The sequence below is a fragment of the Atractosteus spatula genome, chromosome 21 (assembly GCF_055471065.1).
Source record: "Atractosteus spatula isolate fAtrSpa1 chromosome 21, fAtrSpa1.hap1, whole genome shotgun sequence".
Classification (NCBI taxonomy): Eukaryota; Metazoa; Chordata; class Actinopteri; order Semionotiformes; family Lepisosteidae; genus Atractosteus; species Atractosteus spatula.
This window is the reverse complement of record NC_142726.1, coordinates 16,434,126-16,457,871: the sequence shown is the minus strand read 5'-3', so window position 1 is coordinate 16,457,871 and position 23,746 is coordinate 16,434,126. Positions and strand designations below refer to the sequence as shown.

The 23,746-nt window shown below is 51.7% G+C and overlaps 1 protein-coding gene across 2 annotated transcripts; it reads right to left on the bottom strand.

Moving 5' to 3' along the window:
• Window positions 1–455: 455 nt before the first annotated feature.
• On the bottom strand, window positions 456–23,746 carry peds1a (plasmanylethanolamine desaturase 1a). 2 transcript variants are annotated; one of them, XM_088938836.1, is made up of 7 exons: window positions 22,234–23,746; window positions 21,512–21,700; window positions 11,999–12,118; window positions 10,558–10,649; window positions 7,549–7,693; window positions 5,040–5,252; window positions 456–2,460 (listed from the first exon to the last, which is right to left on the bottom strand). In XM_088938836.1, the coding sequence occupies exons 1-7, from the start codon at window positions 22,238–22,240 to the stop codon at window positions 2,339–2,341; spliced, it is 888 nt and encodes a 295-aa protein (XP_088794962.1). In that variant the 5' UTR covers window positions 22,241–23,746; the 3' UTR covers window positions 456–2,338. The 2 variants fall into 2 exon arrangements, with proteins under 2 accessions (XP_088794962.1, XP_088794961.1); XM_088938835.1 differs by lacking the exon at window positions 10,558–10,649.

The following is a 23,746-nucleotide window of genomic DNA, read 5'->3' as shown; positions in this document are numbered from 1 at the left end:
TTGAATAAAGAAATGTTTTCCTTTCTTGTGCGACGCCATAACTAAAGGGCAAGCCCTGCTCCACCTGCGAGAGGAATGACAAATGTGGGAAAGAGGCTCTTTTGACCCGAGCTTCTCACATCTGTCCTGATGCCAAAGTCCAGATTTATGTCAAGCTTGAGATCTCCTTTATTTAAGAAGAAAACAAGGTTCCCAAAGAGCAAGACTAGCTTGGATGGCCTTATTTTACACGCTGTTCCCTCTCGGGTATTTTGTTTCAAGGTTAGAAACAGGAAGGCGGTTTCTCAATTCAGAGGGTCACGGTGATAACAGAATCCAACTATTGTAGTGACAGCACTCGACCACAAGAGGGAGCCTGCCTAAATCACTGGCCTGCCGTCGCGCTACAAACCCATGAAGCAGCTACACGTTGCACTCCAGCCATGCCACAAAGTCAGGAAACGACAGCGGTGTTAACGAAAGTAGTTTTATTTTTTTTTTACAGTACAACAGAGGAGGTTCTAAAACAAGATCCTTGTTGTACGAATCTACCCCCAGGTCTTCATCGGCTTGTTAAAAAAAACAAAAGCAAAAAGGGAACTTGGTTAAATAAACTATTTCATTGCTCTAAAACAAAACCCCCAAAAATATTGTATAGAATCAAAAAGTGCTTTTTAAATACATCATACAATCGACAAAACATCAGTTAAGGCAGACCAGCTCACGTGTAACAGTTTTTCAGAACAGGGTTAACAAATACAAAGCTGGTCGTTAATCTCAAGAACCAAATTTCAGTACAGCTTTTTAAATAAAGTGGATGTAAGGAGTTGCAGGTGCTGGAAAATGATTAGACAAGTTTTAAAGCTGAATTCTGCATGGCAGAGCAGTTTGAATACCACTGGAACAAGAAGGGATCAGAGTGCCTGACCTGCTGCTGCTCACCCACGTGCTCACCCACGTGCTCACCCATGGACAGGTGGGGTGAAAATGGGGGCTTGAGATTGCAGCCCCCCAGCCCCCCAAAGCTGACAGACCTCAGCCCTACAGGCAAGAGCTAAGCTGCAGGTGGTTTATAGCTGTTTTCCTAAGTTAGATGTATGTTAATCTTAGGAGGGGCGGATGGAGCCAGTGGAATAGGCTAATAAAGGAATGAGACAATAAAGGAATAGACTGGAAGAATTTTCAAGGGGGACAAGCGGTCCTCTACACACAGTGCCAGCGACGAGACCGGGGCGCGGCGGACTGGCAGAGGGAGGGTTCTCCTCTCTTGTAAGGGCAGGCGTGGTGGACTGGCAGGGGGAGGTTTCAGGCTGCCTGGACAGGGGGGCGCAGAAACGAGCAGGGCGATGGCTGAACAAGAGCAGGAGACAGGCCACGGAGCCAGAGGAGCTCTGAAGCCTCTCTTCTTCCCCCCCTTCTCTCTTTCCAGTGCGGGTCTGGCCCTCGCTTTCCCCAGTCAGTCCGCCAGCGCCAAGCGCTGCTGTCGCGCAAAACTGAACCTGCTACCTCCTCACCACACTGACACAAAGCCCTTCCAGACGCTCGCCTAACAGCTCTTAGAAGACATCGAAACCTTTTTTGCTTTGATTTCCGGACATCAGGGGTCGGTCAAGTCAAGAAACCAGCGGGAAAAGAACGCAATGTTTCTGAAAACGGCCCGAGGTGCCAAGCCCAGCCGGCGCTGACTTGTCTACCAGAACCAGAACCAGAACCTGCAGCCGGTTGATCCAAAGTGCTGTGGTTCCGAGGGTCTTCTTTTCCGGCCTCGCTGAGCGGACGTTTCCGTGTGGGAGGCAGGGGGTGGTTTCTGTACCAGCGGTGCGGAGTGACCCGGGAGAGAGAAAGGGGGCAGGTATTCAAGTGCTGCTCCCGTTTTCACACACAAACACGAGCAGGGCTTCTTTTTGACCCCCGTGCTTCCGGCGTTATTGCAGCGCGTTCAATGCCAAAGAGCCCCACCTCCGGTCTTTATGACATCCGTGACGGCACAGCGCCAATCAGCTCAGCAGCCCGGCGCCCGCCGAGTGGCAGGACCGGAGCAGCCCGCCGCCGGGCACCAGGAGAGACAGAGGCTGGCACAGCTGCTGCCCTCGCCCCAGCCGGCCTGCTTTCGGCGCGTGACCACGAACAGGGTTTTTTTTTTTAAAAGTGACTACAGTCGCACGACTGCTTCGGAAGTACTGCTTCCGTTCGGCTGTGCCACGAAGAAGGATATGTTAGACGGCTCTGGTCCACAGGCGAAGTCTGTGCTCTGACGCTGCTGCCCTCTCCGCTGTCCTGAGGTGCCGCCTGTGCAGCAGAGAGAGGGAATTCTCCTCCCCCGCTCCCTGCACCGCCACCAGAAGCCCGAACCCCCTTTTCACTCCATTTTCCGGGCCCACTTCATGTCGTCGCTGCGCGGTTTCTCCCCGGTCAGGGCCTCGATCAGCCCCTCCATCCTGCGCCAGAACCCCAGGCAGTCCAGGGGGTAGTTGAGCCAGCCTGCCGGACAGGGAGAGAGGGGGGTGTTTTAAAGTGCTCGCTGACGGGGCAATAATAATAATAATAATAATAATAATGGGGATCCCCTCCACCACCACCAGTGTGCAGCCCCACCTGGATGATGCAATGGCAGCCATAGTGCTCCAGTACACTCCCCACACACCAGCTCTCAGTGGGGAGGAGAACAGAGTGATGAAGCCAGTTCAGAGAGGGGGATTATTAGGAGGCCATGATTAGTAAAGGTCAGGGGGAAAATTTGGCCAGGACACCAGGGTTACACCCCTACTCTTTTCAAGAAACGCCCTGGAATTTTTAATGACCACAGAGAATCAGGACCTCAGTTTTATGTCTCATCCGAAGGATGGCGCCTCTTTATAGTATAGTGTCCCCGTCACTATACTGGGGCATTAGGGCCCACACAGACGACAGGGTGAGCGCCTCCTGCTGGCCTCACTAACACCTCTTCCACCAGTACCCTTAGCTTTCCCAGGAGTCTCCCATCCAGGTACTGGCCAGGTTCACACTGCTGGGCTCCACTGGGCTGCCAGCTGGGAGCTGCAGGGTTATATGGCTGCTGGCTGATGCCTGTGGCACAAGCCCCCACCGAGTCCCCGAGTCTAGATTCCCACTGCGCGGAGGTGGCGCTGCCCGCCTCCGGACGGCAAGAAGACCACAGCAGCCTGTTCCGCTCAGCGCGGGCGGGAGGCCCGAAAGAATATGGCAGAATCCTGCTGGACGTTTCTAAACTTACCTGGGGGGAGGGTCACATCACAAGCTGACCGCATAAAGTACCAAGGCTTAGGAGAGGGAAATGAATGCTAAACCGGCCTTTCACAGCGCCTGCAAAGCGGAGAGGACAGCCTGTCTGCAGTCACCAGCCACTGGACAGCCCCGGACACGGCCCTTCCCATGAGCCTCTCTCTCAGCACAAGCGCTGGCAGCCCCCCCGGGAGCCCCACGCTGCTCTGGTCCTGTCCCTGCCGGACAGCACCAGTGAGCCAAGCCTGCACGAGCGCTTCCCTTTTGCCGCCTGCTTTCCTTCCCTGCGCAGCCTATTTGTTAGCGCTGACAGTAGGTTACCGTTCAACATACGCAGAGATTGTCTGTAACTAAAAACAAAAGCGCGGGGCGGGCCCCCAGAGGGGGAAGCGGGGAGCTGTTGGAACAGCGTTGCGCGCGGAGATGAGCCGCGAGTCCCCTGTGACCAGCGGCGCATCTTCTAATCCCACTCATCATAGGTGCGCAGCGCCACAAACCGCCCCCCTCCGGCAGTGCCCATCTCTCCCTCTCGCGCACCGCTGAGCAGCAGAGGGGTCTCCTACAACAGGCACGTGCACACACACACACACACACACACACACACACACACACAACACACACACAAACACACACACAAACACACACACAAACACACACACAAACACAAACACACAAGCTGTGCGGACGTGTGCACGTGATCCGGTACAGCGGAGCTCCTCCAGACACAGAGACCTACAGAGCTTGAGGCCGGCACGCAGACAGACAGACTCAGGCAAATCTTTCTGTCATGATAAGGGGTCGCGACTCATTTGGAGAAAATGCAACTTTCGCCGGACATTAGAGAATAAAATGGGAGTCCCAGGTGGATTAAAAGCAGACCTCCCCCCCCCCCCCCCATCAGGCTGAAAAATAACAGCCTCTCTTCCGACACTTAAATCATTACCATGTACCCCCCTTCTGTGAAAACAGAAGAAGTCAGGAATAGGATAAGCACCGGGGTGAGATTACCAATCCTGATGTCCTGACAAAGCTCAGGCACAGCATCTGTTACTGATAGATAACAGTCTCCTTAACTCACCGGACACCCATTAATTAGCGCTCTCAAGACAGGTAGATCTCGGATTTATTACCCTATGTGGGGCTGTTTTTCTAGTCCGGCGGCAAGCGCTGCCTTTACCCCTGCACTGCTGTGGGATTAATAAGAATAATAAAAAAATATTTCTTACACATTTAGCGATTTTCTGGACACTCCACTCAAAGCGCTTTACAGGTAATGGGGATCCCCTCCACCACCACCAGTGTGCAGCTCCACCTGGATGATGCAACACTAGTACGCTCCCCACACACCAGCTCTCAGTGGGGAGGAGAGCAGAGTGATGAAGCCAGTTCAGAGATGGGGATTATTAGGAGGCCATGATTGGTAAGGGCCAATGGGAAATTTGGCCAGGATGCCGGGGTTACACCCCTACTCTTCTTGAGAAACGCCCTGGGATTTTTAATGACCACAGAGAGTCAGGACCTCGGTTTTACATCTCATCCGAAGGACGGCACCTGTTTACAGTATAGTGTCCCCGTCACTATACTGGGGCATTGGGACCCAAACAGACCGCAGGGTGAGCGCCCCCTGCTGGCCCCACTAACACCTCTTCCACCACCAGCCATACAGTAGTTTTCCCAGGAGTCTCCCATCCAGGTACTGGCCAGGCTCACACTGCTGAGCTGGGGGCTGCCAGTGGGGACCTGCAGGGTGATACAGATGCTGGCGGCGAAGGAACCTGACTTCCCGCAGACCCTGCGGGAGAGGCTGGTGCGCCCCCTACCTGTGGTGATGCAGAAGTAGGTCTCGTGCGGGGCCACGTGGTGGATGCGGTGGTGCTTGCGGGGCAGGATGATGTGCAGGTCCTGCAGCAGGGTGACCCAGCGCGGCAGGCCGAAGTACGAGTGCGACCACTTGTGGATCTGGTTGGTCATGGTGACGAAGATGGCCAGGGCGAAGACGTAGCACTCCCAGGGGTACAGCTCCGCCAGGGCCTCTGGAACACAGCGGGAAGGGAAGGGGGAGGGCCGTTAGCGGGAATTCGAAGGGATGGGGGGGGCATGCCATGTGACTCCTCCTCCGTGACTGTAAACAAGCTTACCACTGCAAGCAATGGCCCAACCGACCAGCAGGGGGCGATCTTTACCCTCTCACCCTGATAACCACAGCAAGGAGCGGCCCTGCCTTCTGCTTTATTGTGGACGACAACAAGCTTAATGCCACGGGTGCCAGGGGCGCCCCTTAATACCCCAAAATGTACACTTTCAGGGGACAGCCCTCCTCAAGCACCTGGTACAACAGATCTGTCTTAAATATAGTCAACTGTCCCCCCCCCCCCCAAAGACAGCATGTCTGCCTCTGGTCACTCGGGGAGACACGACAATTAGAGTTGCAGACCAACAGGCTGTCAGCCAGCATTAGGGCTGTAGCAGAACAGTCTTTGTTCCTCAGTACCCAGCACTGGGGACGCTGACCTCTTCGTTAACCTGCCCCCGTTGGGGAATTATCTTGCCCTGTTTAACACACTCGCTTTCTACCCCAACGAACAGCAGCCGAGCCTGTCAGGGCTCCTGCTCTGGCCTGAGAAACCCGTGGCACACCAGAATAATTACCCCGCCAACCAGACCACTTGACATCCCGAGCCCCAGGAAGCCCCGGTTCACATTTTTAAAAAGAAGAGGCAGGAAAGGAATAAATAAATAAATGAATCCTGCCACTCCAATCAACAGGTCCCGCGGAGCAAGCACTGGCTTATTTTAACAACACCAATTAACACCTTGTTGGTACAACTATCGCAAACTCCCCCCTGCGTCAGCTGTGAAGGAATTAACACCGTCTGCCGCTCAGCACTCCTGAAGCACGCAGGGCCGGTCTGGCTCCAGAACTGCTCCAGCTCCGGCGCCTCAGCCTTTTGTTAAGGGGAAAGCAGATACGTGAATGCACTTACAAAAGAAGTTTGTCTTTTTCTACGGCTGCATCAATGCCTCTTCCCTTATTCGCACGCGTTATTTCACTGTGGATCTCGGAGAACAGGGACTGACATTCGCTCAGGAGAAGAAATATGCAGCTCGACATTGTCATCTGTGGTCTTTGTTTTGCAATCGACTTCAACAGACTTTCAGGGAACAACCAAGAGACCCCTGGATCACCAAAATATCAGCATAAAACCCAAGCAATAAATTTGCACGGAACATTCATTTTCTGAAATCTAGCGTCTACGCTGCTTCCCACTCACATTCAACCACTTCATCATCAGGAGAGATCAAGCTCTAATGCACACACAGGCAGTGCTGCTCTCTGTCCACCAGAGGGCGATCTGTGCTCTTTGCTTTACAGGCTGGAGTGATTCTGGAAGTTCAGGTTTTAGCTTAGTGTTTTTTTGTGGGGAAAAACATGAACACGCACAAAGGCCAGACCTAAGCATGTACAGCGCAGCACCACTGTGCTCAGTCATTTTTAACCCAGGCTCAACCTGTCCAATGTGAGGGAGAAAGAAAAAGACGCAAGAGTTAATTAGTCGCATGTTAAGCGGCTCACAGGGTTCCTCCCAGGTTTCCTGGAAGTGTGCCATTGTGTCAGTTGGCTGAAGGCTGGGCTTAAAATGGAGAGCTTTTCCAGTCTGACCAGCTTGCCTGTTTCCAAGTTGGACAAGTCTTGAACCACGTGCCTACAGTCACAATGAGCCCTAACAAATCGGGGTCACCCGGAACCAGGCCCTCCCCTATAGGGTTTCCAGAGTTTTCCTCTGGGGCAGGGACAGGAGACAGGAGTGCCACAGGTCTTGAGCACTATGGTCCAGCCCAGCCCCACAGGCTGCAGAGACCGTGCTACACAACACCCGAGAAAGAGAGAGAAACAAACTCGGCGCAGAGCAGTGCAAGATCATCTGTACAGCAGAGTGCTAGACATAAATCCACAGAACATCGTCGCTATCACCACAGGAAGTCCCAACACCATCACAGCCCCTTCCAGTACTTATTTAACTGCTGGTCAGACACAAAGACAACGCCATCAGCAGAACGGCTGAGGCTTGAGGACGACAGGATGGGATCCTGAGATCAATAACTCCTAAATTCCAAACAGGACAGAGCCAGAGAATGGCTCCTCTCATTTGCAAGCTTTCTTGGGTTCAGGAAGTCACTCAGGGCGACTCGCCAGGGGGCCCTGCAGCAGAGGCAGGACTGAAGCCAGGCTGCTCACAGCAAAGCCCCTTTACCTTCGAGATCTGGACTACCCAGCCTGCAAGTCGGCGTGGATGAGGCGCAGGAAGTGGAGGGGGGTGGGGCACTAACCGGGGGGGTAGGACAGGAACTTGTAGGCCATGTGTGCCAGGGGCAGGATGGTGATCATGCAGTTGTCCCCGTTGGTCTCTATGAAGTCGTGCCTGGTGATGGCCGTGGGGTCGATGTGGTGCTCTCGGAACGGTCGGATGAAGGCCTGGAAAGAAAAAAAAAAATCAGACAAGTGAACACTTGCAGTCACCCGGCATGCTAGCTCTCCAGAAGCAGGGCTCTCCGTTCTCCCTCACACACTACTGTTTCTGATGCAGAGGTACTCAAAGAGCAAGAGAGATTTGTTCCGAAACACTGATCTCTGGGACAGCCAGGTCATTAACTGAGCAATTAAATTAAGTAGTAATAAAGCAGTGCTGAGATCCTGCAAGGAGACAGAAGTGTTTGTCTGACACTGTTCTATAGTACGGAGCTCCAGTGCTGCAGCCAGTTAACGTACAGAGAGACCTGGAGCACACATCAAACGTTAAGATACTGATCTTCTCTTCCTTCCCTCAGATTAAAGTATGTGAAGTTACTGATGGAACACAAAAGCATGGGCATGCTGTTTGTGTGGACACGCCACTGCTGCACGGCCAGGCTGATACTATCGTTAATCCCCAATCATTTAACCACCTGCCATTCCTGCCTTCCAATAATAACTGGGAACAATATCCATCGGCATGAGGAGGCTGCTCTAGAGCTGCAAGAGAAATAGATTTTGCCAAGACCAACGAAAGATTAATTTTTTTTTTTTTACAATCATCCTGCGGTAATATTACTGCATGACCTACGCTGCATCTCCATCCATTAAGTGCCGTCTTTAATCTTTAACATCACACAGTTAGCCGAAAATACTCATTTAGATTTCCGCAAATTCGATTCTTTGAAGTCCGCCGCTCCCAGGTGGCAAATCCTAATTATACTAAACAACCGAAAAAAAAACGTCCGCCATCGGGCACAGAAGCATAACCCTGCGCTGTGTGATTTCACTCTGAAGCGCTTACAGGCCCCCACTGCCACTAATGACATACAGACTCCACAGGACCCTCTGCAACATGCATCTTCTACACAACACTGTCCTCAGAGCTGGGCATCTCACTAGGGCCAGCCTGGGAGCCTGTATTCCTCCTTTCATTATGATTAAACACATAATGAGAATGGTGACATCAACGCCAGACGTGTCCTTTTTATTTTTACTCTCATGAGCACATCCCCCCCCTGTATACTTTATCCTTCTCTCCCTGTTCGGCCTCAACCCAAGAGACAGACAGTCTCCTGATCTGCCCCCAAACAACAAAGGTTCTTGTGCAACAAAAAAACTGCAGCTAGCCTGCAGAGCAGTGGGGGTTTCTCTGCGTTCTGCTGAGCCATGCTGCTCCAGGAGTCGGGTGCTCTTTCCCCCTTTGACACGCTGGTGAGGTGGGGAGGGAGCCAGGAGCTTGTGTTGAGAAGGGGGGGGGGGGGTGACATTTTACCAGTACTACAGAGATGGGGGGTGAAGACTACTGAGCATGAATCTCCGCAAGCTCAGTTAGCCATCAGCCAAACGAAGCCCCTTACAGACATTCATTAACATTATTAATGGCGCCGTCACTGCTCATAACCTTCAAGAATCCTTTTTTGGAATGGGTCTGCTGGGGGAGGGGCAATAACTAAAGGATCTCCGCATTCAGGTACGAGCTTCTGACTGAGCTCTGTCCCCACTTTATCTCACCTGGCGGACAATCAGCAGTGACCTGTCGAGCCACGCCCAGGGCCCAGGAGCCCCAGCCCTGCAGAACTGCCACGCCCAGGGCCCAGGAGCCCCACCCCTGCAGAACTGCCACGCCCAGGGCCCAGGAGCCCCAGCCCTGCAGAACACCCAGGGCCCAGGAGCCCCACCCCTGCAGAACTGCCACGCCCAGGGCCCAGGAGCCCCAGCCCTGCAGAACTGCCACGCCCAGGGCCCAGGAGCCCCACCCCTGCAGAACTGCCACACCCAGGGCCCAGGAGCCCCAGCCCTGCAGAACTGCCACGCCCAGGGCCCAGGAGCCCCACCCCTGCAGAACACCCAGGGCCCAGGAGCCCCAACCCTGCAGAACTGCCACACCCAGGGCCCAGGAGCCCCACCCCTGCAGAACTGCCACGCCCAGGGCCCAGGAGCCCCAGCCCTGCAGAACACCCAGGGCCCAGGAGCCCCAGCCCTGCAGAACACCCAGGGCCCAGGAGCCCCACCCCTGCAGAACTGCCACGCCCAGGGCCCAGGAGCCCCAGCCCTGCAGAACACCCAGGGCCCAGGAGCCCCACCCCTGCAGAACTGCCACGCCCAGGGCCCAGGAGCCCCAGCCCTGCAGAACTGCCACGCCCAGGGCCCAGGAGCCCCAGCCCTGCAGAACTGCCACGCCCAGGGCCCAGGAGCCCCAGCCCTGCAGAACTGCCACGCCCAGGGCCCAGGAGCCCCACCCCTGCAGAACTGCCACGCCCAGGGCCCAGGAGCCCCAGCCCTGCAGAACACCCAGGGCCCAGGAGCCCCAACCCTGCAGAACTGCCACACCCAGGGCCCAGGAGCCCCACCCCTGCAGAACACCCAGGGCCCAGGAGCCCCACCCCTGCAGAACTGCCACACCCAGGGCCCAGGAGCCCCAGCCCTGCAGAACACCCAGGGCCCAGGAGCCCCACCCCTGCAGAACTGCCACACCCAGGGGGCAGGTGCTCTGTGTCTCAACAGTGTGTCCACCCAGCTTTTTGGAGCCAATGACTAGGTTTCTGATTTAGACATTAAAAACAATTCTCTGTCTCCTTCACTGAAGATTTTACCTGAATGATTTTTCAGAATAATTCAATTTTTATTCAGATTTCAGTCATTTCCGTCACTTTCATGGAAGAGAAACAGTGTGGGAATTTGGCTCTTGTTGAGGTCTGAAAAGCATCACCATGTTCTTGTTCCCCATTTTTTCCCCCCATGATGGGCTGAGTTTGTGCCTCTTGCCTCTCTCCCGCTCCTCTATCTCTGTCTGACCACCCCCCCAGGTCCCCCCCTCAGCTCACCTTGCCGATGACCAGAATGTCAACAGAGCCCCAGGTATCCGCTCCCCAATGCACCAGGCCGGAGGCGAAGTCCGCAGTCACAATCCCTGCAACTGCAACAGCAACACATCTGTAGACAAGTGGGGAGCTGCTGGACTGCAGCCCTTCCCACCTGGCGTGTCAGCTCACAGGCCCCTCCCACCCGGCGTGTCAGCTCACAGGCCCCTCCCACCCGGCGTGTCAGCTCACAGGCCCCTCCCCGTTGGCATGTTCTCTGAAGCTCTGCTCAGCACAGTACCCAGCCAGCCTGTACATGGTTCAAGGACAGGGCCAGAGGAATGGAGCATGTGTGTGCGTGTGGGGGAGGCTGATATGAAAATGGCAGCACAGAAAGGTCCAGCTCATCAGTAAGGACTGACAGCATCTCAGCTGTGTGCACCTCTGCGGCCACTCTGCATGTATTTTACATTTCTTTAAATCATAACCCGCTTAATAAGATCTTGAAAAATAAAATCTGATGATGTCTTCATAAATGTCAAACTGGGGAAGTCAGAGCACCAGCTCCAGCAGGAGAGGTCTGTGGGTCTTCAGCCTGCCAGACACATTTAATGATGTCGGCGTGCTGAGGCAGACTGATGTACTGTGCTGTACTACCCTGTCCTGATCGTGCATTGCACAACAAGGCTGTATTTGACAGGTACATTGGGTGTGATCGAAAATCGTTCACCCTTTCTGTAAATTAGAGCCTGAGAATGTTGTGTCTAACAGTATACCAGGCTCGCAAACACATTAGCAGGTTTAAAGCTAACAACTAATTTTGGAGTAAAAGAATTTAAAGAGCTGTTCAACTTCAATGCAAGTGAACTTCTTCTGGGAAGTTTTCAGATCATTTTGCTGGCTGTGGCTCTTTTAAAGCTCCATTTAAGAGCTTTTAAATAAGACATACGAAAACTCTGAAGACTAACCTGGCAGAGCTTTGGAGCAAGTGCATCACATATGATAAAAACACTAGACTATCTGGTATTATTTATTGACTTTTATTAGACGTAGGCAAAATCCTCATCGAAGCTCTACGGTATATATTTTGTATATATGAAAGAAGTTAATTCTGACTAAATGCAGACAAACACCCAATATACCGGCCATAAAGAATTCTCAAGTAAAATTACCACTCAGTACTGGCGCGAAATAAAGATTCAGATTAATTCAGCTGATTCAATTCATAACGTTCTCCCTGCCACCATTTCTAATCCTCCAGTTGCACTCCCCCACATGGTTGGCTGTACAGCAGAACCTGATTTAATTATCAAACAATTTGCTATCAGGGCATGGAGCTGCTAACCAGAGCTTTTGAAAACTCCCTGCCAGCACACCTTTCTACCTTTCAAATCTACCCCAGCCAGGCACAACCCGAGAGATAAGCAGCTGGGAACGCACTACCAGGGCTGCGTGTTGCACTTACATGTGTTGATGATGATCCGATACGTGTACACGGTGGAGAAGTTCAGCAGCAGGAACAGGAAGTTGATGATCACCAGACAGGCACAGAGCACCACGCTGATCCACTCCTGCAGCCTCTTGCCTGCACACAGAGACAGGGGCAACACATGAGGTTCACAAATACAACAGCCACGGGCCCCGGCTGGCACAAGCGGCCCCGAAAAACGTCCAAACCGCCTCACCTCCGGCTGCTGAAAATCACAGCAGCATCGCCCTGGCACCACTACAGAAGGCTAAGCGCAGATCTGAAATTGCAAAGGAAAAACTACCAAAAACTACCGGACACCGCCTTAAGAATTAAGACAAAACGCTGTAGCAAATAGGCAAAGAAAACTCATCAGGTCAGAAAAAGATTTTAGCGATGCTGTTACCGACAAACCCCCTGCTTCCCGCCTCCTTCCTTAGCATGCTGCCAGCAGAGGAATGCAGCACCACCCGTTCCCAATGTCAGGTGAGCCTTTAAATAAGAAAGGACGTGTTGCACTGATCGGGCATTGTCGTATAATTAGATGCATCCATCAGCTGTAATAAAGACCTGGGACTGGCCTGCAGAAAGACACACTGCTGATGCCTTGTGCACACGCATTTACAAACATTTATCTTCTGCTCTGTTTACATTAGAAAATATTAGCCTTGCATGTGTCATTTCGATGGACCCAGTTCGTAGCTGTTAATGAGGGTAAGACTGGGCGGTGGGGGGGGGGGGACAGAGCTTGTCCTACTCGCTGGTCTTCTGTGCCTCCTGTGCAGTGCTGGTGACTGATGTGCTTCCCCTTGTCTGGGGAGAGGACCCCAGTCCCTGGGGACCCCCGCACAGCTGAGCCACACAGCGCTCGGCTCCGTGAGTCAGCCCTGGCCTGGGGCCAGAACACAGCCCGGCCTGCTAAACAGGCACGCTCGGAAAGCCTTCTCCGGGCTTCGGGATTAATGAGGGGAAAAGCCAGGGAAACGGACTGAAACGGGCCGTAAAAATTCTTTAACGACCCGCGTGGCTGCCATGCCGAAGCCTCCCACTGCAGCAAGGCTGCCCGAGTTGCAAAGCCCCTATCAGACCGCACAGCAGCTCCTCCACGGACAGAGACACAGCACCAGGGAGCAGGCGAACGCAGAGCGAGAGACATTTTCCTCTAGCAGGCTATGATTAAGTCAATTTGAAAAATATTTGCAGTGTGTTTGCATTTTACGCCCCGCGTTCTGCCTCTTGGGGGAACGGCAGGGGGAGCAGATGACAAATTGTAGAGCTTGGCTGAAGCATCTTTTCCCAAGTCCCAGTCCTCCCATCGCCCTTTTAACTCCCTCGCTCCCAGAGCCACATGGAACCACCCCCCCCGCTGGGAGCCCCCGCACTGCTCCTCATCACAAGCTGATGCTGCACACTCAGGAGCACAGGCTGCTTCTGTCCAAAGGGGAGCAGCACCACAGCAAATCAGGCAAAACCAGAAATAAGCAAATAAGGTAAAACCCTGTTTTTTATCTCATTCTGAACTCCTAATGGAAGTTTTTAACTGAAGCTCGAGAGCGTGTGATCACCCGAGCTTAGACGGCACGCAGGGGCAACTGGCTTTAATAAATGACAGCTGCATTATTCAATAAGCACCCCTCCACCTGCCAGCCCGAAAACCCAAGCCGAGACACCTGCACCTCCTCAAAGGCAGCCTCAAGAGGGATGTGTGCCAGCTGATGAGAAGAGCTGATCGCGTTTCGTGAAGGAGGTGGTTCTTTAAAATTTCATGTAACCTAGCATTCCTCCTTGTGAAGATCGGAGGTGGCCGTCTCTCGTAGCACCTGGACTCACCTGCCCAGCTCGGGGTTTTCGCTGACAGCAGAAGCGGAACTGCTCAGGCCAGACACAGACCACAGAGCCCTTTGCCGATACCCACACACAGTGTCGTCATCACTGCAACATCGTTAGCGCTGCTGTCAGACCACGAGCTAGACCTGTTTCTGGTGGCCTCGCGCACAGCAAGAGACGGCTGGAGAGCGAGAAATGACATGGAGAGAGCCAAAATGGTGAATCTGTAGTGCGCACAAGCAGATGCAAGAGCTCCTGTCTTGTGGCTTGCTTTGCTCTAGTTGGTCCTCCTGCGCTGGGACAGGGCCAGAGCCAGAGCCAGGATCACAGAGGAGGGACCAGGCTGGCCACGCCCGAGCTGATCGCGCTGCAGGTCACCCCCAAACGCACAGGGGTGAACTGGAAACCGAGAGGAGAGAAGGTCACCCCCCTGACCTGCAGCAGATCAAGCTGTATTTCCATATAAAAACAATGGGAAAATATGCAGTGATCTGATTCAGTAAGCCTTAGACAGACAGTAAGGGAAATAACTGGCCAGAAATAAAAACATCTAGGCTTTTAAGAAACCACCAAAAGAGACCCATTTACTGAATTGAATCCAGTATGACGTCCCAGATGCACAGTTGTTTTATTAACTGGATAATTTTTGCATTCATTTCAATACCTTGCTGCTTCTGTATCCACATGGTTGTGCAGCTATCCAGTGCATAGCTGTCTGCAAATACCAAGTTAATCCTAAAATGACCAAAGCTAAATTTTTTCTCAAATAGATATAATGAGGAATTACATTTGCAGGTATTGCCAAACGCAGTGGTTTTGTAGTCTTCGGAGAGATGGGAGGAGAGAGAGAGAGAGAGAAGAGGCACTGTCAGGTGTCAGGTGATCAGCGCCTGTCGTCAGGTGGTCCGCGCTAGTCTTTGAATGCACTCTCCCTGCGAGAATTCAAACTAGGCCAGCCCTCTGAGGGGGCTACAGTGGCGGAGCCGCAGAGCCTGCACAGAAACACCCCTGGTCCAGGGGACAGGAGCAGACGCGCTGATTAATACACTCCTGACAACACAAACCACCGAAGAGAACACCGTCATTCTCCGAGCTCAGAGCAGGCATCAACCCCCCCAGTTCCAACCCTCCATTGCAGGGAATTAATAGGGATGGCATTAATCAGTGATGGACAAAACTTAGCAACATTCACAACTGCCAAGCGCTAAAAAAAAAGAGACCTTTTTGCATGCTCATTTTTCAAAATTAATTTGTTTACACTGCAAGCGTGAAGTCTTCTCTTGTGTTAAATTTGCAACTGAAGAACAAACGGGAGTGAGAGGAGTTGAAAAGCCCTCTCTGTCGATAACCAATCCTATGTTAAAACATGGCTTGCAAAGCTGTCCTTCAGTCTCTCCTGTTTTAAAGCACAAATATAGAACTTAAAACACAGCAGTCAAAAACGTTCCATCCTGAGAGTCGTCACGGAGAATTTGTCGCCCGTGTTCTTCAGTTTGTAGTGCACTAAGCATTTTTAAGGAAACTGGTTGTGATGAAATGTGTGACAAACAGGGTATTTAGGTACAGGCAACAGAAGTCACCAACGGTGCCTTAACTGCTGTAATTACAATTTGTCATTGTTTCAGAGGAAAGTCCTTGACAGTGGTCTCTTTTCCTCTCCCATTTAAAAGGTTCAAAACAACGACAACGTCTTCCCATGAGGTGCAGTACTACAGAGCCGAGGTCAATCTGAGCTAAAACACTATTCAACGAAAACATGAAATTTAAGGAGGCACCAGAAATGACTTCTCTCAATTATTTACACCAAGGCTCTGTTACAGCATCACCGCGTGTAAAAACAAGCTCTCTTCCAGAATCGTGCAGCGTGCTGAAGTGTCTTCTGGGCCTGGCACGCAGGGAGGGTGACTGCACTGAGAGGGGCACAGGGGGACGGGACTGGAGAGGAGAGGACAGGAGGGGACGGAACTGGACAGAAGGGGAGGGGACAGGACAGGAGGGGAGGGGACAGAACTGGACTAGAGAGGAGAGGACAATAGGGGAGGGGACAGGACAGGAGGAGGGGAGAGGAGAGGACAGTAGGGGAGGGGACTAGAGAGGAGAGGACAGTAGGGGAAGGGACTAGAGAGGAGAGGACGGAACTGGACAGGAGGGGAGGGGACGGGACAGGGATGGACAGGAGGGCACGGGAGAGGAGGGGACTGCAGAGGAGGGGTCTTGAGGGGTTGGGACAGGAGAGCAGGTGGCCCTCACAGGCCTGCCATCAGATGACACCGAGAGAAGAGAAACCGGAGAGCAGCAGCAGGGAAAAATGGGTCAGTGGCAGAGAGAGGTAGAATTCCCCTGACCTCGAGGAGGACAAATCGGATACAGCCCCTGCTCCTCCTGCTCTCAGCGGACGCCCAACACGCGCAGCACAGTGCCTCCGGATGCTGGCAGCTTCACCTGCCAGCCAGACAGCCACACGGACTCCAACACAGAGACCCTGTGGACCTCCGCTCTCACTGCGGACAGGCGCACACATCTCCGAGCTGGTTGCCATGGACACCCACATAAAAATACACAGGCTGCAAGCATGCAGTTACAAAGGCAAGGTGGAACTGGACAGCCGGTTGTTATAGATACAGTCACGCGCAGGCACGAACTGAACATTCTGGTTTGGCCACTACACGTAACAAACACACTTACAACTGCCAGCTTCATACACACACACGCACAGTAGATGATCACTACGGCAAGCCTGAACTCTGAGCTCGGATCACATGTGCGGCCAGGGCTTTGACACATCCCAGCTTAAGCTATACAGACACGGCTTGACGTCAGACTGAGTGCTTTTTATTCACAGACACAGGGGATTTCATGCGTGAGGCAGGGGCCACAGAGCAGACAAGTGACCCTCGGCTGCCCATCTCCCCGGAGAGCCAACTCCTCATCATCCGGGTGTCAGGCTAATGGAATGGAGCAGCAGCCTTGCTTTTGCCCCTCCTGGGATCGCAGCTCCTCTTGGCTAACGGAGCCTGGAGCGGGAGCAGAGCCTGGCTGCAGGCAGGAGTCGAAGACGTAAGCAAGGGGTCTGTCCGCTGCTCGCCGCTCCTCCTCTGGGCAGGCTGGAGGACCCTGAACGACAGCTGCTCTCCGTCCTAGAGGGGCGATCGGCACTGGACTGCACAGCAGCACAAAGAGTGACCTTGGACGACAAACTAGAGCGCTTTATGGGGAACAAATTAATCTAGAGAGCAGGAGGAATGAGCTGACACACGACAGTGCACAGCAGCTGGATCCAGTTCCATTATTACGAGTTGCTCTGACACAGTACATGCCAGATCCAAACTCGGTATCTGTGTTTGTTACCTTATTTTGAGCGTGTGGGCACCGACGGACACGTGCAGCAGAGATTAGGGGATACACTGCTTTATCAGCACAGTCCCACACACAGACTGCGGAGCTGTGCAAAGGTCCTTCACTATCCTAGTCTCAAGGTTAAGACCTCCGCTTCAGGATTTCCACTGAAGAAGAGCCTATCATGCTTTCTGTCAAGACGGAAAGCAAAATAAGATAAATACCTAGGAACGTAAGCACTTCCCAGACAGAATCATCTATTTCTTTTTAGAAAAAGTCACCCGAATTCACTTATTCTGAGTTCTATCAAATATTAAAACAGCCATTTAGTTTAACTTATAATGTATTCAACTGGCCTGTTGTGTGAATAATTGAAATGCACTGCAGGAGCTACAGCAGGTAGCTCATTTTAAGCTTTCTGCCTTATTCACTGACTAACACAAAGCAACACTCCTTTACTTGTCCTGAATTTAAATGGAGACACATTTATAGACATGCACTAGACACTGCACACTCATGGGAGACAAGGGTCCTGTACACTTCATGTACATAGGAAGTCCAGTTCTCCATTGCTCTTCTCCAGTGGTGGAGATTGTCAAACCTGATAGCAAAGGCAGAGACACTGAAAGCACAAGCTGCAATGGTTCATGACTTGAAACAAACATCTTGTTTTCTTCTGTCCACACAAGGTACTTTGCCATCTCAAAGTACAGCACCAGCAGTGTGTTACTGTACCAGTACAACAAAATAAATCATACAGAATTCAATACAGAACACCTGAGAACTCTCATCACTGGGCGTAATGTATATACAAGGTGCCAAGTTACGACGTACAAAGCTGCCAGGTGTCTTCTTGCTAGATGTTACCATATGCCACACCTCTGCACTATGTTCATAAGGAAACCTCAGTTTTTATTAACCTGCATCTCTGTTCTCAACAATCGCAAGAATTTGCAAATCTATTTGCAGAACAAGAGAGACCTGGTTCACACCCCTAGCAACAGTACTTTATGAACAGAAACCCTGCCTAACACCCCTGTGTTTACTAAGGGATTACGAGCCACAAAACCATGCATTTTATTCATTCATGTTGCTTATCAGAGACCTGAATAACTGAGAGAAAAGCATACATGCCTTGCTTTAAAATATTAACTCGAGAACTATAGAACACCTTCCCCTTTAAAGCTTACAGATCAGCCACAAGAAAACTCTGAGCAGTATTATTTACCAGTGTACCTCCCTGAAACTCCCTGGCCTGTGTAACCCTGTATATAAAGTACCTCAAGGATATTTTAAGTGTTTTATATCTCCTGAATTATTCTTAGCATGAGAATGACTTCAGCATCCCTCCAGTAGCAAAAAACAGGCTTTTCTTCCTGTTGGTGTCAGAACAGCCGGTGTCATCATGACTCAGTCGAGTGCCATGCACGCATGACTCACAGCAGAAGACGTACACAGGCCCCTATCGGAGCCAAGGTCACTGGCAGGGAGCTATGTAGCAGCAGACAAAACCCAGAGAATTCAAAGACCGAGCAGGTGCTGTACAAGATCAAAACAGCAGCACGACACATCCTGCTGCTCTAACCAGAAATCAATAAGTGGCACAAGACCACAAAGTGCAGTTAAGTCATGCACAGCAATCCAGCAGCCAAGGATATCAAAGACCTGCAGCTGCCTCTTCATCCAGAGGTTACTACAGTGATGCTTTAAGTCTGTTGAGCAGCCTAAAGCCTCATCAATTCAATCCAATCATCCTTTAAGCCCCACCAAGGCAGAAAGAGCAGAGCTCATTACCCTTCTCAATCTGCATCTTGCCAAGATCGGCAGATCCTGTCGCACTCTTCTGTACCGAGACGGACTGCTCAGCACCTCAACGGGGAGGGGGAACTCCCCTCGACCTCGGTAATCTGTCCGAGACAATGGCACAGAATCCCTAGATCCACGCTGACAAAAGAGGACTCGGGCACAGAGCGAAGGGCTTCGCGTCACCTTCCAGAAGAGACAGACCAATTGGACAACAGAGGGTCTCTCACTGGAAAGGAGCACAGTTCTCGTCCTGTCCTGGCCATGCAGGGGTCTCCCACTGACCTTCACTGCCCGGCCAGGGACTCCCCACAGGGACAAGTAAAATCACAATCAAGGATATCAAGTCAGAGCAGTACAAACAGGGCTTTGGCGTGAGCCCTGAGCAAATATCAGCCTGTCAGAGCGCAGGCAGATCGTGTGTTGCCCTTATGAGTCACCTTCAGGTTCATCAAAGACAATCACCCTTGGCCTGTGTTTACTGACCTGCACCTTAACTGTACCATTCACCTTTCACTCCTGGACCTGCCCGCCGGGCAAGCCGAGCTATAATGACCTGTCGTGCTCCTGCGTAGAGCTGACACGCAGCCTGCTGTCAGGCTGTCAGGCTTGCGGCTCTCCACGATACGCCACTGAACCTTTCGACTGGTCTCTGTTACACGTTCGGCTCCGCTGAGGGTCAGTGGACAGAAAACTCCAGCCGGCCTTCCAAACCCTCATCGAGATCAAAATGCATTACTAGATTAACTTATTAACCGAATCACCCCCCCACCCCCACAACAAGAGTAATTAATGAGGATCCACAGCAGCGTGCTTAAGATGTTACTTGGCAGCAGACAAACTGCCTCAGCCTATGATTTTTATCAGCCTAATAGCATTCGGAATTAAACTGATTTCTATTTTTCTTTTTAATTGCAAGGATGACAAAAGCCTCTGCTGAATCTTCATTAGCAGAAGTGCCCCGGAAAACTGTGAACTATCCGTGGAGCCAGCTCCTTCGACTGCAACACAAGTTTGACTTTGTCAGCTTCCATGCGGCGCCGGGCCCTGTCCCAGGATGGGATGACCCCGCTAATCTGTGGCTCAGGAGCGGCATGAAGAAGCGTGCTCCTCGGGCACGGACCTGGCTCTCCCCGTGCTGCCACATCACGCCAGTGTCAGCCCCTCCCTCATACCAAGAGCAGCTCCATCACCCCGCAGGTCACCACTGGCAGCCCACTGGAGCCCTGCAGGGTGAGCCTGGTCAGTACCTGGATGGGAGACTCCTGGGAAAGTTAAGGTTGCTGCTGGAAGAGGTGTTAGTGGCCCAGTAGGGGGCGCTCACCCTGCGATCTGTGTGGGCCCTAATGCCCCAGTATAGTGACGGGGACACTATACTGTAAAAAAGGGGCCGTCCTTCAGATGAGATACAAAACCAAAGTCCTGACTCTCTGGTCATTAAAAATCCCAGGGTGTTTCTTGAAAAGAGTAGGGGTGTTACCAATCACGGCCTCCTAATAATCCCCGTCTCTGAACTGGCTTCATCACTCTGCTCTCCTCCCCACTGAGAGCTGGTGTGTGGGGAGTGTACTGGCGCACTATGGCTGCCGTTGCATCATCCAGGTGGGGCTGCACACTGGTGGTGGTGGAGGGGATCCCCATTACCTGTAAAGCGCTTTGAGTGGAGTGTCCAGAAAAGCACTATATACTGTGTAAAGAAGTATTATAATTTCTTCTTCTTCTTATTATTATTATTATTATTATTATAAGAACCCCAGGCTGGCTAGAGAGAAGACGCCAGCTGCTTCACGGTTCAGATCTCCCAACACTCAAAGTCGTGCAGATCTCGAGTTTTCCAATCCTCTCTCAGACAACAGACACAGCTGAAGCTGGGGCCTGGTTTTTCAATCTCCACTTTTCACAAGACGTGGACAGTCAACATCCCAATGCCTTTATCTCTCCTGGCTCTGTTCCGGTACCTATCCCCGTGTCACTTAGAATACACTTTTACAGCTGCAGGAGCAGCCTAGATTCACACCTGAACACCTGAATTAGCATCCAGACACTGATCGGCTGAAATACGTCCTATTATACCTTTGCCGAAAACACTGAACTGTCTTTATACTCTCAGCAAACAAAACATCCTTTGCGGACTGCGGAGCACAGGTAACTCGTATTTGTGTTTAGTCCCCAGCAGACCACATATGGGGATACGTTAAACAAATGAAACATTTCAATAATCTCAGCAACCTGCCAGATCAAATCGGTGTGTCTCGTCAGCCTAAGCGCTTGTTATGGGCCAGCAGCTGAAAACAGCGCGGCGCTCCAACTGTGGGCACTGGGTCGGGCGGTGCAGTAGAGGAGACTCTGTCTGAAACCGCTGGTGGTCCTGGTTCCGAACCCGTACACCCATTTTCCATTTTCTGTGCATTTTCAAAATTATAGCGCTAGAAATGCACGGTCACCCGGCGCCACTGGAGTTTCAGCTCGACTGCGTGGACTGCTGCTCCGTTTCGAAGCCGATTTCTCATCTGCCTGCACGGCCCTCGCTCTGAGCTGCCTTACCGGGCGAGTAGAGCTGCGCCAGTTGCCGGGCTCCGGCGTGCTGCGGCCCCCAGCGAGGCGCTCGGCTGCTGCGGGCGGCCGCTCCGTGCTCGTTGCCGTTCGGATCCTCCTCCGCCATCGACCGCTGCTTGATCTCCGTCTCCGTCAGCTGAGCCGCCGCCATTCCCCGCGCTGCGCTCTCGGCTTCCGCTACAGTGCGGGAAGAGCAGAGCCAGTTGTGGGGGTTTCTTGCGGGAAAGGATGTAGTCTGCTCCTCAGCACCAGGTGATACAGGCTAACAGGTCGAGAGCGTTACTACTGCACGCCACCCAGGTGCACCCGGAAATACACCGCCGGCACGCCGAGTCCCGGCACCTTCCCTCCGGACAGCGCTAAGGCTTTTGTTCCGCGAAATGCACATTAGAAAGTCAATAAAAACAATTGCATAATGAACCTGAACCACCCTTCTTCCTTTAGCTCTTAAAGTTAAACATGCATTCACAACGGCCCACCGCCGCTGAGAGTTGTAATTAACCCAAACTTTTCTGTCTGCGGCTTTTGACAGCTGACAGAGCTTTTTAAAGGGAAGGTCTCTAGCTTCTGGTCTGGCTGATCTTTTTTTTAACTTGATTTCACCGCGCAAAATACGGGGGGTTGCTTTTCTGAAAATGTACTTAAGAACAACTCACATCCTCCGGGATTTAATCATAATAATAATAAAAATAAAAAGTAAAGTATATTACCCTCCATGTGGGCGCCTTGGCGGTCTCTGTGACTCCCAGACTGTACTTCGGTGCGGAAAATACCGAGGATCCCTAGACGTGCGCCGCAGGAGGCGAGCAGGACCAGCGGAGCTGCTGGAGTCTGAGCCGGGCCGGGCCGGGCTGGGCTGGGCTGGGACGGGACGAGGCGGGGGGGGAGAGACCTGCGAGCCGTCACGATGCAGTCAGCTGCTCGCTGTTTCGTATTTCCTGGCAGCCCGAGGTGCTGCCGACCTGCACGCACGACAGGGCGGAAACCGAAACCGCAGCGAAGGATCTTTCGCCAAGTTTTGCTGTCGAAGCCCTTATTGAAAAACAGCTCCGAGTAAGCAGCGTTTCGAGTTCTGTCTTCATCGTGGGAGAACCGTTTTTCCTCCCTGATTTCTAACCATGATATCTATATAAATATATTTTATAACGTGTAGGGTGGATTCAAGACAGTAGTAATTTTAAGTACCAAAATATAGAAGGCTTTTTACACTACTCAATCTTTTATATAAATAATTGAAACATGCAACTATAGTTGCTGTGGTTCTTGTTATAAACACGTGTAAGGTTTTTACGTGTGATAAATACCGGACCCGGGGTTCATGGCGGTATCTGACCGAAGCACAGGACCAACGGAGACAAAGGAGTGAATAATAAATTAATCAAGAAGTTGCAGAAAATAATACAGTAAATTTGGACATGAAGTAGGATTTAATTTTTCTGCTGCCACCTACCGGCTTAAACGGTGTTTTGACGCTCCCGAAGACCTGGCTAAGATCTCCTGAAACCCGGAACAATGGATCAGTGATCACTGAAAACGGGTGATTTGTTGAATTATTTAGCCATCCTTCGGAACAAAATACACTTTTAGGAACAAGGACCAGATTACCTTTAATTAAACAAAAGCTGGAAGTATGGCTAAGGATGCCAGTCATCCTGGTTTCTCATTTTTCTCCTCCTTCCCTCTGGTAAGCGTTATATAGGAGCATAAAGGCAGGAGCTTCCCACAAACTGTCAGATTACTGAACCCTACCCCTACAGCTGCCTGACACTGATGTTTTTTTCCTCTCACTCATTGTCTGACTTTTTTAAAGCTGTATGTCATTTAACTTGCTGCTGCTGCTGTTCTGTGTTTATGTTTTTGGTGATTCCTTTAATGTCTTTGTTTTGGAAACTTGTGCAAATGACAAGTAAACCGAACTGAACAAGTTCCTTATCCCATCAAGTAACTTACAGGTTTTCTGGATCGTTAAAAGAAACAGTCTGCTTATTGTAAGGTGTCCTACTGTATAAGTCCAATTAAACTCTGGGGCTCTCCTGAAAAATGGTGGGAGAGTTTTGTACCGACACCTTTGTGTCTGTTTTGTCTATATTTTAAATATGTATTTTAGCCTTCCTGCTTAGAAGAACGACCACAATCTTGTTACAGTTTGTAGGACCTTGTGGATCATGATTTTGGTCCTTAGGAGGAGCATACCTTGCAGGGAATGTGTATTTGAGTGACATC